At 47.8% G+C, this 13,919-nt stretch overlaps 1 protein-coding gene across 4 annotated transcripts in view; it reads right to left on the bottom strand.

Moving 5' to 3' along the window:
- SPECC1 (sperm antigen with calponin homology and coiled-coil domains 1) overlaps positions 1–13,919 on the bottom strand; it is a 162,040-nt gene that overhangs the window by 50,088 nt on the left and 98,033 nt on the right. For 2 of the 4 annotated variants that reach the window (XM_058163994.1, XM_058163996.1), the window contains one exon: positions 1,982–2,127. In XM_058163994.1, coding sequence (XP_058019977.1) covers positions 1,982–2,127 — 146 coding nt within the window. Of the gene's footprint in view, positions 1–1,981; positions 2,128–8,092; positions 8,559–10,325; positions 10,556–13,919 lie in introns of those variants that run through there. The other 2 variants (XR_009152810.1, XM_058163997.1) reach the window with 2 other exon arrangements.

Raw genomic sequence — 13,919 nt, 5'->3', positions numbered from 1 at the left:
AGAATAAAAAATATGGATTGGAATGGAATGGAATGGAATAGACTAGATTAGAGTAGACTAGACTAGAATAGAATAGAATAGAATAAAAAATATGGATTGGAATGGAATGGAATGGAATAGACTAGATTAGAGTAGACTAGACTAGACTAGACTAGAATAGACTAGAATAGACTAGAATAGAATAAAAAATATGGATTGGAATGGAATGGAATGGAATGGAATAGACTAGATTAGAGTAGACTAGACTAGACTAGAATAGAATAGAATAAAAAATATGGATTGGAATGGAATGGAATAGACTAGATTAGAGTAGACTAGACTAGACTAGAATAGAATAGAATAAAAAATATGGATTGGAATGGAATGGAATGGAATGGAATAGACTAGATTAGACTAGACTAGACTAGACTAGACTAGACTAGACTAAAAAATATGGATTGGAATGGAATGGAATGGAATGGAATAGACTAGATTAGAGTAGACTAGACTAGACTAGACTAGACTAGACTAGACTAGAATAGACTAGAATAGAATAAAAAATATGGATTGGAATGGAATGGAATGGAATAGACTAGATTAGAGTAGACTAGACTAGACTAGAATAGAATAAAAAATATGGATTGGAATGGAATGGAATGGAATAGACTAGATTAGAGTAGACTAGACTAGACTAGACTAGACTAGACTAGACTAGAATAGAATAGAATAGAATAAAAAATATGGATTGGAATGGAATGGAATGGAATAGACTAGATTAGAGTAGACTAGACTAGACTAGACTAGACTAGACTAGACTAGAATAGAATAGAATAAAAAATATGGATTGGAATGGAATGGAATGGAATAGACTAGATTAGAGTAGACTAGACTAGACTAGACTAGACTAGAATAAAAAATATGGATTGGAATAGAATGGAATGATGGAGGAGGAGGAGGAGGAGGAGGAGGAAGGAAAAAAGAGGGAGAAGGAGAAGGAGAAGCGAATATAGCAGAGGTGGGTTTCAGCAGGTTCTGACCAGTTCTGGAGAACCGGTAGCAGAAATTTTGAGTAGTTCGGAGAACCGGTAGTAAAAATTCTGACTGGCCCTGCCCCCATGTATCCTCTGCCTCCCGAGTCCCAGCTGATCAGGAGGAAATGGGGATTTTTGCAGTAACCTTCCCCTGGAGTGGGGAGGGAATGGAGATTTTAGAGTATTCTTCCCCTGCCACGCCCACCAAGCCATGCCGCACCTACCAAGCCGCGCCCACAGAACCGGTAGTAAAAAAAATTTGAAACTCACAACTAGAATATAGAATAGAATAGCATAGAAATAGAAATAAAAATAGAAGTATTGAATAGAATAGAATAGAACAGAATTAGATTAGAATAGAATAGAATAGAATAGAATAGAATAGAAAAGAATAGAATAGAATAGAATAGAATAGAATAGAATAGAATAGAATAGAATAGAATAGATGGAATGGAATGGAATGGAATAGAATGATGTAGGAGGAAGAGGAGGAGAAAGGAAAAAAGAGGAAGGCGGAGAAGGAGAAGCAAATATAGCATAGCATAGCATGGAATGGAACAGAACGGAACAGAACAGAATAACAGGGTTGGAAGGGGCCTTCAAGGTCTTCTAGTCTAGTCCAAGCCCCTGCTTAGGCAGGAGACCCCAACACACCATTTCAGAGAAAAGGTTCTCCAATCCCTTCATCAAAGCTGCCAGGGTCGGAGCGGCCACAACCACCTGGAATCAAGTCGCGAATGCTTGTGGGTAGAGAACCACCTCGTATAACCTTCACATTTACTGCCAGTGATTCACTTAAGGACCACGACAAGACCCGGTGGAGCAAGTCGGCACAGTCACGGGAACGTTCCAACCTCAGGGCCGCTCTGCCTTGCAAACGGAGCTGTCGGTGGCAGCCGCGGTCGGCAAGCGAGCAACGCCTGCGTTGATGGCGTAATCGAAGTGGGAAGGAACCCCGACGCCCCGCTCACCTGAGCACCCCAAATCAAAAGACTTGATCAGCGATTTGACGGTGGCCAGCGACTCCGGCGGGGTTGGCGAAAGACGACTGACTGCGACCCCCGGCCAGTGATTGCTGGCTTCTATCTCCGTACCGTTGATGGAGTCCGGTGCCAACCTGGAGAGGGGAAAAAAAAAATTCAAGGGAGGGTCCAGATTTGGGTGGGTGGGTGGGGTAGGAAGCGTCCTTCCAAAACGGAGATCGAACGGCCTTCAGCCCCCTCCCCTTTTTTTTCGCGCCAATTCTCGAAAAAACCCGCTTTTATTTTTAAATCTTATTTTCTCTTAGAGAAGATAGTAGGTCGCCCCGTGAATTTTCCCGGGTTTTCATAATTTCCCAGGGAGGGATGGGAATGCAGGTGGTCCTCGAGTTACGACCGCTCAAAGTTCCAACGGGGTTGGGGGGGGGGGAAAGTAACTTACAACCATTTTTCACACTTAACGACCGTCGCAGCCCCTCTCCCCCGCAGTCACGTGATCAAAGTTCGCACATTTGGCAACGGGTTCCTATTTATGACGGTCGCAGCTCCCCCGCCCCGGTGACATGATTTACATTCGGATGCTCGATTCATACTTATGACGGTCACAGGGTCACGCGATTCCCTTTTGCGACCTCCTGACAAGCAAAAAAAAAAAGTCCATGGGGAAAGCCCTATTCGCGCCACAACTGTGTGAGTAACACAACAATTGCCGTGATTTGCTTAACAACTGCTGCGAGAAACGTCGTAAAAGAGGGGCAAAACTGACTTTTAAAAACCACCGCCTCGCTTAGCAATGGGAATTTTGGTCGTAAGTCGAGGACTAACTGTCTTCCCTCCAGACATTGACGAACGACAGTGGCATTCCAATGATTGATTTCTCTCTGAAAAACCACACCAATCACACACCCTGCTCTTTCGGTTGAGTTTTAATGGCGTATTGTGTCTACTTTGGCGCAGGATTCGATCTCTAAACTGCCAGTTAAAGACTCCGATCGCAGGGAAAACCAACCAACCAAACAAACAGGGTCTTTTGTTGTAACCCGAGTCTTCCCCAGTGCAGAGAACAACAAAAATCGATTTTTCAAAGCAATCTCTCCATCGTTACCAACCTTTTTTAGGGAAGGGGAGCATTCTGGAGAAGCCCCTCCAAGCCACGGGGGTTCCAGGTCACAAATTTGAACGCTCCTTACACATCTTTGCAATTTGGGACAAATTCCTTGAAATTGTTCGGATGAACAGTCCCGGCAAGAAACGGATTGTTTTGTTTTACACACAGACACACGCGGCTATTTGGAAGGTAGGAACGGCGGCCCGTCGCACTCAATGTTTGCAAAATAATGTGAATTTGAGAAAAGCCAGTTTTGAACTAGAGAGTAAGGCACCTTGCTAGAAACTGGGAGACGGTGCGTTCTAGTTCTGCCTTTGCGATGAAAGGCGACTGTGTGACTTTGGATCAATCACCAGGTGACTGTGAGTTCTAGTTTCCCCATCACCATGAAAGCCGACTGGGAGATTTTTGGTCAATCACCAGTGACTGTGAGTTCTAGTTCCCCCATCGCCATGAAAGCCGACCGGGAGATTTTCGGTCAATCACCAGGTGACTGTGAGTTCTAGTTCCCCCATTGCCATGAAAGCCGACCGGGAGATTTTCGGTCAATCACCAGGTGACTGTGAGTTCTAGTTCCCCCATCACCATGAAAGCCAACCGGGAGATTTTCAGTCAATCACTAGGAGACGATGAGTTCTAGTTCTGCTTGAACCAAGAAAGACACCTGGGTGACTTTGAATCAATCACTAGGAGCCGGTGAGTTCTAGTTCCGGCTTAGCCATGAAAGACAGCTAGGTGACATTTTGGGCCAATCACAAGGAGGCAGTGAATTATAGTCCCACATTAGGCATGAATGGCAATTGGGTGACTTTGGGCCAATCACCAGGAGACAAGTGAGTTCTAGTCCCACGTTACGTCATAAAACCTGGCTGGGTGTCTTTGTGCCAGTCCCACCTCACAGGGTTGTTGTGTGTGTGTGTGGGGGGGAGAAAATAGGGAAAAATAGGAGGAGGAACGAAGATGGGGTAGATTCGCCATCTTATTTGTAAAAAAAAATAAATAAAAGGCGGGATACAAAACGAAGGAATAAATAACGCCATCAACCGGGTTTTGAATAAGGAAGCCACAGCAAAAGGAAACCAAAGGAAGGTTGGATTTATTTTATTGCAAAAGTTAACACATTTATTTTTCTATTTTTCCAAGATCATGCAGTTTTCCCTGAAAGCAGGAATGGAAGGAAGGTCATTTCCGATAAAGGACGCCGCAGGTTGGGATGGAGAAGGGAGGTCGCAGTTCCTCCTTCTCCAACCTGCCCAGCCGCAAACCACCCGTTAAAAAAAACTTCTAAGTCAGGGGTCTCCAACCTTGGCAACTTTAAGACTTGTGGACTCCAACTCCCAGAATTCTGGGAGTTGAGATCCACAAGTCTTAAAAGTTGCTAAATTTGGAGACTCCTGATCTAAGTCACGACAACGTCGCAGGCAGGAAATAGCGCAACACAGAGGCACGACGGGAATAGACGCAAGAAAGCTCGGCTTGGAACCAGGGTGGGGGGGACCCCCAACAACCCTGGCGGAACCGCGTTGGCATGGGGGAAGAGAAGGGGCACCAGTCGGTCTCCCCGGGTCCCACCATCGAGAAGACTCTGCTCCCCGCAACTTTCCTTCTCGCTCTTCCAGGAAGTGGGGGGAAAAAACTCGTTAAAGTGGCACAAGATTTGGGAAAGAGGACCTTAAGGAGAGAACTATTTGTAGCTCAGGGTTGAACTGTGCTCTCTTGAGCTGGGTGGTTTTCTGGTAAGACGTTTCACAACCCAACTAGGTAACATCATCAGTGTTGAAGGGAAGGGGAGGGTTTGTGGAGAGGAGGAGGAGGAGGAGGAGGAGGAATAGGACTTTGGAGTCCTTGGTGTTCTCTACGCGGGGTGGTTTTCTTACAGACGTTTCATGACCTAACTAGGTAGCATCATCAATGGTGAAGGGAGAGGATTGGTTTGTGCAGAGGAGAGGAGGAGGAGGAAGGGGAGTAGCAGGAGGAGGAGAAAGAGGACTATGGGGCCCTTGGTGCTCTCTGAGCTGGGTGGTTTTCTCGCAGACTTTTCATGACCCAACTAGGTCACATCATCAGTGCTGGAAAGGAGTGGTGTTTGTGGAGTGTAGGAGGAGGATGGGAGGTTGAGAGAGTGTAAGAGGAAGAGGAGGAGGAAAGAGAAGAAGAAGAAGAGGAGGAGGAGGAGGAGGAGGAGGAGGAGGAGGAGAGAGAAAGAAAAGAAGAAGAAGAAGAAGAAGAAGAAGAAGAAGAAGAAGAAGAAGAAGAAGAAGAAGAAGAAGAAGAAGAGGAGGAGGAGGAGGAGGAGGAGGAGGAGGAGGAGGAGAAGGAGGAGGAGGGAGAAAGAAAAGAAAAAGAAGAAGAAGAAGAAAAAGAAGAAGAAGAAGAGGAGGAGGAGGAGGAGGAGGAGAGAGAAAGAAAAGAAGAAGAAGAGGAGGAGGAGAAGGAGGAGGAGGGAGAAAGAAAAGAAGAAGAAGAAGAAGAAGAAGAAGAAGAAGAGGAGGAGGAGGAGGAGGAGGAGGAGGAGGAGGAGGAGGAGGAGGAGGAGGAGGAGGAGGAGGAGGAGGAGGACGGGGGGAAAAAAGAGGAGGTGGTAGAGGAAGAGGAGGGGGACAACTTTGAGGTCTTTGGTGCTCTCTGAGCTTCGTTGTTTTCTTGCAGACATTTCACGACCCAACTAGGTAACATCATCACCGCTAGAAGGGAAAGGGGTTTGCAAAGGAGGAGGAGGAGGAGGAATGCGAGATCCTGCCTGCTCTCTCAGCCGTGTGCTTTTCTTGTAGACATTTCACGACCCAACTACGTAACATCATCATCGCTTTGCTTTACCGTTCTAACACTGCTCCGGTAAATTATACACGTGCAAGGAAAAGCACCCAACTCGGAGCGTAGCAAGGAGGCCCCGTTTAGCTAGCGCCAACCTTGAGCTCCAGGTGCCTGGATCTTTTGCAAGGGGTTTGCACAGGAAGAAAAGGCGCATTATTTTCGGGAAGAAACGTGACCTGCCGCCTGGCAGCTGGGGAGGGCGGTGGGGGGGGAAGAAGACGAATTCTGCCTGCGTGGTGGAGGAAGCGCCACCCACGCACGGAAAACAGGCAGGAAAAGCAGCCCCTCTGAATGTACTTTCCTTCCTCCGTTCACCCCCCCTAACTTCCCCCGAGCCCATCTTCCTCCCCGCAAAACACCCCCACCTCTTTTGTCTCACAGCTGCGAGACTCCGGAGAGGCTATTAATCGGCGGCAAAGCCTCCAGGGCTTCCGCGTTTTCTGTCGGGACATCCAGTCCCGAGCTGTGCTTGCTCAAAGGATTGTGGGGTGTGTGTGTGCAGAGATATGGGACCCTCGCCCTGCCACGCACGTCCCCCCACTCCTTTTCCGGGCCAGGTTTTTCTGGCTTGGAGCCCAGCGGTGGGCAGGAGGCAGCTGGCATCCCCAGTTTTCGTGAACGATCCGTGCCAACGGGAGGTTTTTCTCGATGCGTCCCGAATTTGGGTTCCGGCTGCACGGGACGAGAGGAAGGGGAGAGGACGTCCCGCTCAAAGGGGGATGGAATTTTAGGGTTCGGAAGCGGCTAACTGGGGGTGGCGATGCTTCCAAGGCAGGGGCTTTTGGGATGCCAGCAGGAGCATGGGCTGCAGGAGAGGCCTGAAGAGGTCATCTAATTCGACCCCCGGCTCCAGGCACACGTTCCGACTTGCAACCAAGGGTGTAATGACCGTAAAAGTTACGACGACACCCCAAAAATTGACTCGGGGCCGTTTTTATGACCGTTGCCTAAGGAGACAGTGTTTCTCAACCTTAAATCAATTTAAAAACATACTTGGGAAGCTGGACGGGAGTAAACCAGACCGTTTAGATCGGGGGGGGCCTCAATCCGGTAGCGGCCCATGGCCCGTCGGGAATCGGGCTGCACAAGCCGCGGACGAGTGCGTGAAGCTCCACTGGCGCGAGCCCATGATTAATTTGTGTGCTCCAAAACCAGGCCGTCCACTCTCTGCCGGTTGCCTGCTGCTGCTGCCAGTCCGTGGAGCCATAGAGCAGGGGTGTCAAACTCAAGGCCTTGGGCCACATCTGGACTGCGGGGCTGGCCTGGAAATAGCAAAGGACCGGCCCACGGAGCCAAAATGGGGCGCCCCCCTGCAGGAGACCGTCCAGGCCTAAAACAAAGCATAGGAGGGCTCACTCAGTCCCCTTGTGCCCCGTTTTGGCCGGCAAAGTGCTGCAGGAGGACGTCATGGCTGAAAACAGGGTGTGGAGGGGCTGGCAGGAGGCTACAGGAGGCGTCCGTCCTGTCTCTACACACACACACACACACACAAGGGCGGCCTGTGGAGGAGAACTACAATACTGATCCGGCCCTTGAAGAAATCCAGTTTGACACCGGTCGGGGACCGCTGATCTAGATGTAGAGGACGGCCAGATCGGAGCTGCAATACTGGAGTTGGCCAGCAGAGAGCAGGGACCATTCGGTGGATCTTTTGCTGCCCTCTGGTGGCCAGGTTCAGTTTGGCCATCCAGATTTTGGTTACTTCTCATGGCAGACCCTTCAGAACAGGGGTCTCCAACCTTGGTCCCTTTAAGACTTGTGGACTTCAACTCCCAGAGTCCCGGCTGAGGGACTCTGGGAGTTGAAGTCCACAAGTCTTAAAGGGACCAAGGTTGGAGATGCCTGCTTCAGAAGGTTTTTCCCCTGAAGCTTCAGTGCCCCAATATCACAGGGTAGGCCAGGGTTCCACCACCTTGGCAACTTTTAAGTGGCGGGGAATGCTGGGAGTTGAAGTCCAGACCTCTTTGAAAAGTTGCCAAAATCGAAGGAACTCGGTTCTAAGCCCAAGACTCGCGGGAGAAAAATAGTTGCGCCGAAAACGATCACAATTAAAAGCCACCAAACAGCGTTTCTGCAGAACCCCGAAGGGGTCATAGACCCCCGTGGCCACTCCTAAACCCAGACTCCCCCCTCCCATCCCTTCGCCCCCATCCCCATCCAACTCTTCTCCCTTTCAATCTGCCGGCAGATTTCAGAGAATTATCTTGTTCCTTGGAAGATGTTCTAGCAAGAGGAGAAATTTTAAATCCCGATTTGTCTCCTAGTAGTCCACGGAGAATGCCAATACCGCTAGGCAAGCAGAATGGGACATACACCCCCCCCTCCCAAAAAAAAAAAAAATCACAGATACACCCCACCCCACCCCGAAATGACCAGCATTGGCTTAGCTGCAACCGGAAACCAGTTTCCTGAATTCCGCAAAACACCCGGTTCCGAGAAAACTTTCGGAAGGGAGCCTGAATCCCCACCAAAATGAAACGAGAGAGAGAAAAGAATCTGGAGTTTCTCCGAGTTTTTAATCTTCTCTTGAAGCCCAGATGTTTCTTGCTCAGATCAAAAATTTTCTCCTCCGACGAAAGACTTGGTGGTGTTTTAGCGGAGCCAAATATTCCCCCCGGGCTGAATTAATTCACCAGGATTTGAGATCTACGAAAAGAGAGAGAGAGAGAGAGAGAGAGGGGAAGATGAATTTTATCAATGGGAGAAACCAGGGACAAAGTGTTGTATTTTTTTGATGCACGTCGTAAAGTGAATCATACCCCCCCTGCCTTAGGAAGGGACCTCGGATACAGGTAGTCCTTGACTTACAACAGTTACGCATAATTTTGTATTTATTTGTTTATTCATTCATTTATTTATTTGTCATGTTTATGTAGTGTATGTTGGAGGGGGTGACCCTTTGAGAGCTGCAGGCAATGGATGTCGATTGGTGTAGATTCAAAGTGACAATCAAGTTGTTCTATTTTGTTCTTAAATCTATTCTATTCTATTCCCATGTTCTGCTCTGCTCTATTCTATTCGTTTCATTCTATATTCTATTCTATTCTATATTCGCTTCTCCTTCTCCTTCTCCCTCTTTTTTCCTTCCTCCTCCTCCTCCTCCTCCATCATTCCATTCCATTCCATTCCTTATTTTCTTTTCTATTCTATTCTATATTATTCTATACTATATTCTTCTATTCTATTCTATTCTATTCTATTCTATTCTATTCTATTTTCTTCTATTTCTATTCTATTCTATTCTATATTTGCTTCTCCTTCGGCTTCCCTCTTTTTTCCTTCCTCCTCCTCCTCCTCCTCCTCCATCATTCTATTCTATTCCATTCCATTCCTTATTTTCTTTTCTATTCTATTCTATATTATTCTATACTATACTCTTCTATTCTACTCTTATTTCCATTCCATTATTCTATTCTATTCTATTCTATTCTATTCTATTCTATTCTATTCTATTCTATTCTATTCTATTCTATTCTATTTTCTTCTATTTCTATTTCTATTCTATTCTATATTTGCTTCTCCTTCGGCTTCCCTCTTTTTTCCTTCCTCCTCCTCCCCCTCCATCATTCCATTCCATATTTTCTTTTCTGTTCTGTTCTGTTCTGTTCTGTTCTATTCTCTATTCTCTATTCCATTCCATTCCGACCCTTTGAGATGCAACAAAAATTTCATTTTAATGTATGCCGATTAGTGGACATTCAAAGTAACAGTAAAGTTATTTTCTAAGTCTAAAGTCTAAGTTCATTTAGTGAACCTTCAATGTTACAACAGCACCAGAAAAAAAGGGACTTAGGACCGTTTTTCACACTTATGACCATGGCAGCATCCCCATGGTCACGTGATCAAAAATTCAGATGCTTGGTAAAAAATAAAAAATAATAATAATAATAATTTAAAAAAATTCAGATGCTTGGTAAGTGGTTCAAATTTATGATCGTTTCAGCATCGCCACTGCTAAGAATTCTGGGAATTAAAGTCAATTGAAGTCAATGCGGAAGCCAGATTCACATAACAACCGTGCGACTAACTTAAAAATGGTGGTGATTCACTTAACAACGGTGGCAACACAGGTTGCAAAATGGGACCAAACTCAGTTCTGTCTCGCTTTGCAATGGGCTCGTAAGTTGGTCATAAATTGAGGACTACCTATATACCACGTCCCGCCCCCTATGATTAGCAATGGAAATATTTTTGGTCATAAGTCAAGGACTACCTATATACCACGTCCTGCCTCTATGATTAGCAATGGAAATTCTGTGGTCATAAGTCGAGGACTACCTATATACCACGTCCCGCCCCTATGATTAGCAAGGCAAATTTTGGGCTCGTAAGTTGGTCATAAGTCGAGGACTGCCTTTATACCACGTCCCTCCCGCCACAGGGCCATTCCGCCATCTCCATGTGTCTCCTTACCCGAAAGTTGGGCCCAGCCGCCCAGGTCCACGTCGAAGCCCTACGGGGTAGCTAAACCCTTGCCGGGAGGGGGTGCTCGGTTAAACCAACGCCCCCTTCATGGTGGGCACAAGGCTCCTTAGAGGACTGCAAGACGAGACAGCGGCAACACACACAGGCAACGGACGGGAAAAAAAGGAAGCAGAGCAGTGGACGAGACGGACGGAGGCAACACAAACACAACTTGAATTCTAGAAGAGAGAAACGGAGGTTACCCGCCGTGGGAAAAAAGGGACGTGGCGGCTTTCAGGGTGGGTGGAAATCTGTCGGACGGAGGGACGGAGGAGGAAGAGGAGGGCGGTTAGTCGGGCAGAGGGGAGGGGGCTCTGTTATCGGGCACCAAGGGGGCCCGCTGGACCATCTCTTACCTTCGATTCGGATGATCTTCAGAAACAGGGGGGTCGGATCCGGCTCGCCAACTGCTCCGGGAACGGAAGCCAACGGAAGGGAAAGAGCAGGAATTGGGAAGGGGCACCGGATTGGAATGGGCACGGGGATAGAGAGGGAGGTCCTCTGGAGTGGTGCGGTGGCCTAGAGGTGGAGCTCTCGCCTCGCAATCCGGAGGCTGTGAGTTCGATCCTGGGTAGAGGCAGATATTCCTCTCTCTGAGCACAATGAGAATGTACTGTATCTGCTGAACAAAACTCCTCATTGGCAACAGGAAAGGCATCTGGCCAGTAAACGTTCTGCTGGTTGCCCAGACTCCACCCCGCAAGGGATTATCGGGTCGTTAAACGAAGATGATGATAGAGAGGGAGGCCCGAAAAAACCTCGGGAAAGAGAAATGTTCTGTGTGAATGCGCCAGCTCAAGCGATTTTGTCAATGGCGGCTGCTTCCTCGCGGCGGACGTGGTACCCTTATGCCGACTCCTGTGTTTGCTGAGAAACCGGGGAGTCTTATTTTAATGAAAGCAGACTTCATCGCTGGAGGCTTTCAAGAAGGGACTGGACCTGCCATTTGTCAGGTAGGGTGTATGGTCTCCTGCTCGGGCAGAGGGGGGGGTTGGACTAGATGACCTCAAAGGTCTCTTCCAACTCTGTTAATCTAAAAAGGACTGGGGTGACACGATACCAGTGTTCGAGCATTTGAGGGGCTGCCCCAAAGAAGAGGGAGTTATTTTTCAAAGCACCCAAAGGCAGGACAAGAAGCAACGGATGGAAACGAACCAAGGAGAGAAGCAACTGGGAACTAAGGAGAGACTTCCTCACAATTAACCAGTGGAACAGCTTGCCACCAGAAGTTGTGGGTGCTTCATCACTGGAGGTTTTCAAGAAGAGACTGGACAGTCACTGGTCTGGAATGGTAGAGGGCCTCCTGCTTGAGCAAGGGGCTGGACTAGAAGACCTCCCAGGTCCCTTCCAGCGCTGTTAGAATCTGATGCCACTTTGTGGATGAACAATCTGCTCTTGACCAAAATAAATTTATTTATTTTGCAGATTTTAAAAAAAACAAAAACAAACCAGAGACTTTTCCTTCCAATTCTGTTATCCTTTTTTAATTGTGGGCGCTTCATCACTGGAGGTTTTTAACAAGAGATTGGACAGCCATTTTTAGGAAAAGGGGGCTGGACTAGAAGACCTCCAGGGTCCCTTCCAGCTCTATTCTGATTGAAGAAGACCACTGTTCTCTGCAGATAACAGAAGGGCTGAGATCTTTTACATTTATTACTTAGGAATATATATGCGCGCATCGTTTTTTTTTCTCCTTTCTGAAACGTAGAAATATGAACGCGTTTAGCACTTCCGTAATTTTCTGGAGCAAATTATTCCAGTACAGACTTTTCACAATAAACACTGCAAGTGAGCCTTGGCTGCAGGTAGTCCTCGACTTAAAACTGTTCGTTTAACGGCTGTTTCAGTACAACGGTCACATTTTTCAGTGCGGTTCTTAACTCTGAATGGTCACTAAGCTGTTGTAAGTTGAGGACTACCAGTATGCCAATCCCAAATAATACATTAGGCGGAGTTGCAGGCAGGACTTTCTTTACTGAGGTCCCAGGACGAGGGTCGGTCTCTTTAAAAACGAAACCGAATCCCGAATTTCCAGCCAAGGGTCTTTTGAGGCGACATTTCCTTGATAAACGATCAAAATCCCACAATATTAAATCAACCAAAACGACACCAAAGCTAGACAAGACGCCACGGCGAGGAAAATTGAGCAGACAGACGGAGGCAGGTCGGTCAAGCGAGGCTCCTAAATAGAACAGGCGTCCTCCATCCCTCCATCTCTCCATCCCTCCATTCATTCATCCATCCGTCCCTCTATCCCTGCATCTCTCCATCCATCCGTTTATCTGTCCAAACCTCCCTCCCTCCATCCCTACGACTGTCCATTCATCCATCGGTCTGTCCCTCTATACTTCCATCTCTCCATCCCTCCAAATCTCCATCCTTCCTTTTATCTGTCCAAGCCTCCCTCCCTCCCTCCATCCATCCATCCCTCCAACACTCCATCCATCTGTTTATCTGTCCAAGCCTCCATCTGCCCATCCATCCATCCATCTCTCCATCCATCCTTCCCTCCCTCCCTCCAACACTCCATCCATCCATCCATCTGTCCCTCTATCTCTCCATCCCTCCAACTCTCCATCCATCCGTTTATCTGTCCAAGCCTCCATCTGCCCATCCATCCATCCGTCTGTCCCTCTATCTCTCCATCCCTCCAACTCTCCATCCATCTGTTTATCTGTCCAAGCCTCCATCTGCCCACCCATCCACCTTTCCATCCCTCCAACTATCCATTCTCATCCATCTGTCTATCCCTCCATCAACCAACCAACCAACCAACCAACCAACCAACCATTTTCCTTCTGTTTAAATCCTTTCTTGTCTTCTAGAACAACACTCAACACATCTGCTCCACCTTCTACCCAGGTTCTCTAGAACTTGGAGGCAGCGGCCAGGTCTTCTCCAACCTATCAGCTCCAAAAATTCCTCCACAGCTTTTAATGCCAACCCCTTCCTCCCCCACCATATGCTCCCATTCATCAGCCATATAGCAGTTTCCCAATATTTGAGGAAGAGGCGGACAACTTATCTCCCAAAGCACCTGAAGGCAGGAGAAGAAGCAACGGATGGAAACTAATCAAGGAGAGAAGCAACCTGGAATTAAGGAGGAACTTCCAAGCAGTGAGGACCATTGACCAGTGGAACAGCTTGCCACCAGAAGTTGTGGGTGCTCCAACACTGGAGGTCTTAAGGAAGAGATTGGACAGTCACTTGTCTGAAATGGCGTAGGGCTGGGGTCCCCAAACCCAAGCCCACTCCAGGCCTTGGCCTCTCTGAAAGCAGGTGGCGTGTGCGATGGCCCAGCGTGCACATGTGTAGCTCAGCTCACACGAGTGACAGCTTGGCACAGGTGCGCGCTGGCCTTCCACTTGCGTGGGCCGGTTACCTCCTCCCCCTCAGCCAGGCTGCCAACGGTAAAAGTTGGGGGTTGGACTAGAAGACCTCCGAGGTCCCTTCCAACACTGTCATACTGATCTTTATAGAACCTGAGCAGCTGAGAAAAAGGATACCAGACTCTGCCTGCATTCTGACTGGTGTTGAACAGAA

The sequence above is a fragment of the Ahaetulla prasina genome, chromosome 1 (assembly GCF_028640845.1).
Source record: "Ahaetulla prasina isolate Xishuangbanna chromosome 1, ASM2864084v1, whole genome shotgun sequence".
Classification (NCBI taxonomy): domain Eukaryota; kingdom Metazoa; phylum Chordata; class Lepidosauria; order Squamata; family Colubridae; genus Ahaetulla; species Ahaetulla prasina.
Note: the sequence above shows the minus strand (reverse complement) of the source record. Positions and strands in the feature narration are given on the sequence as shown.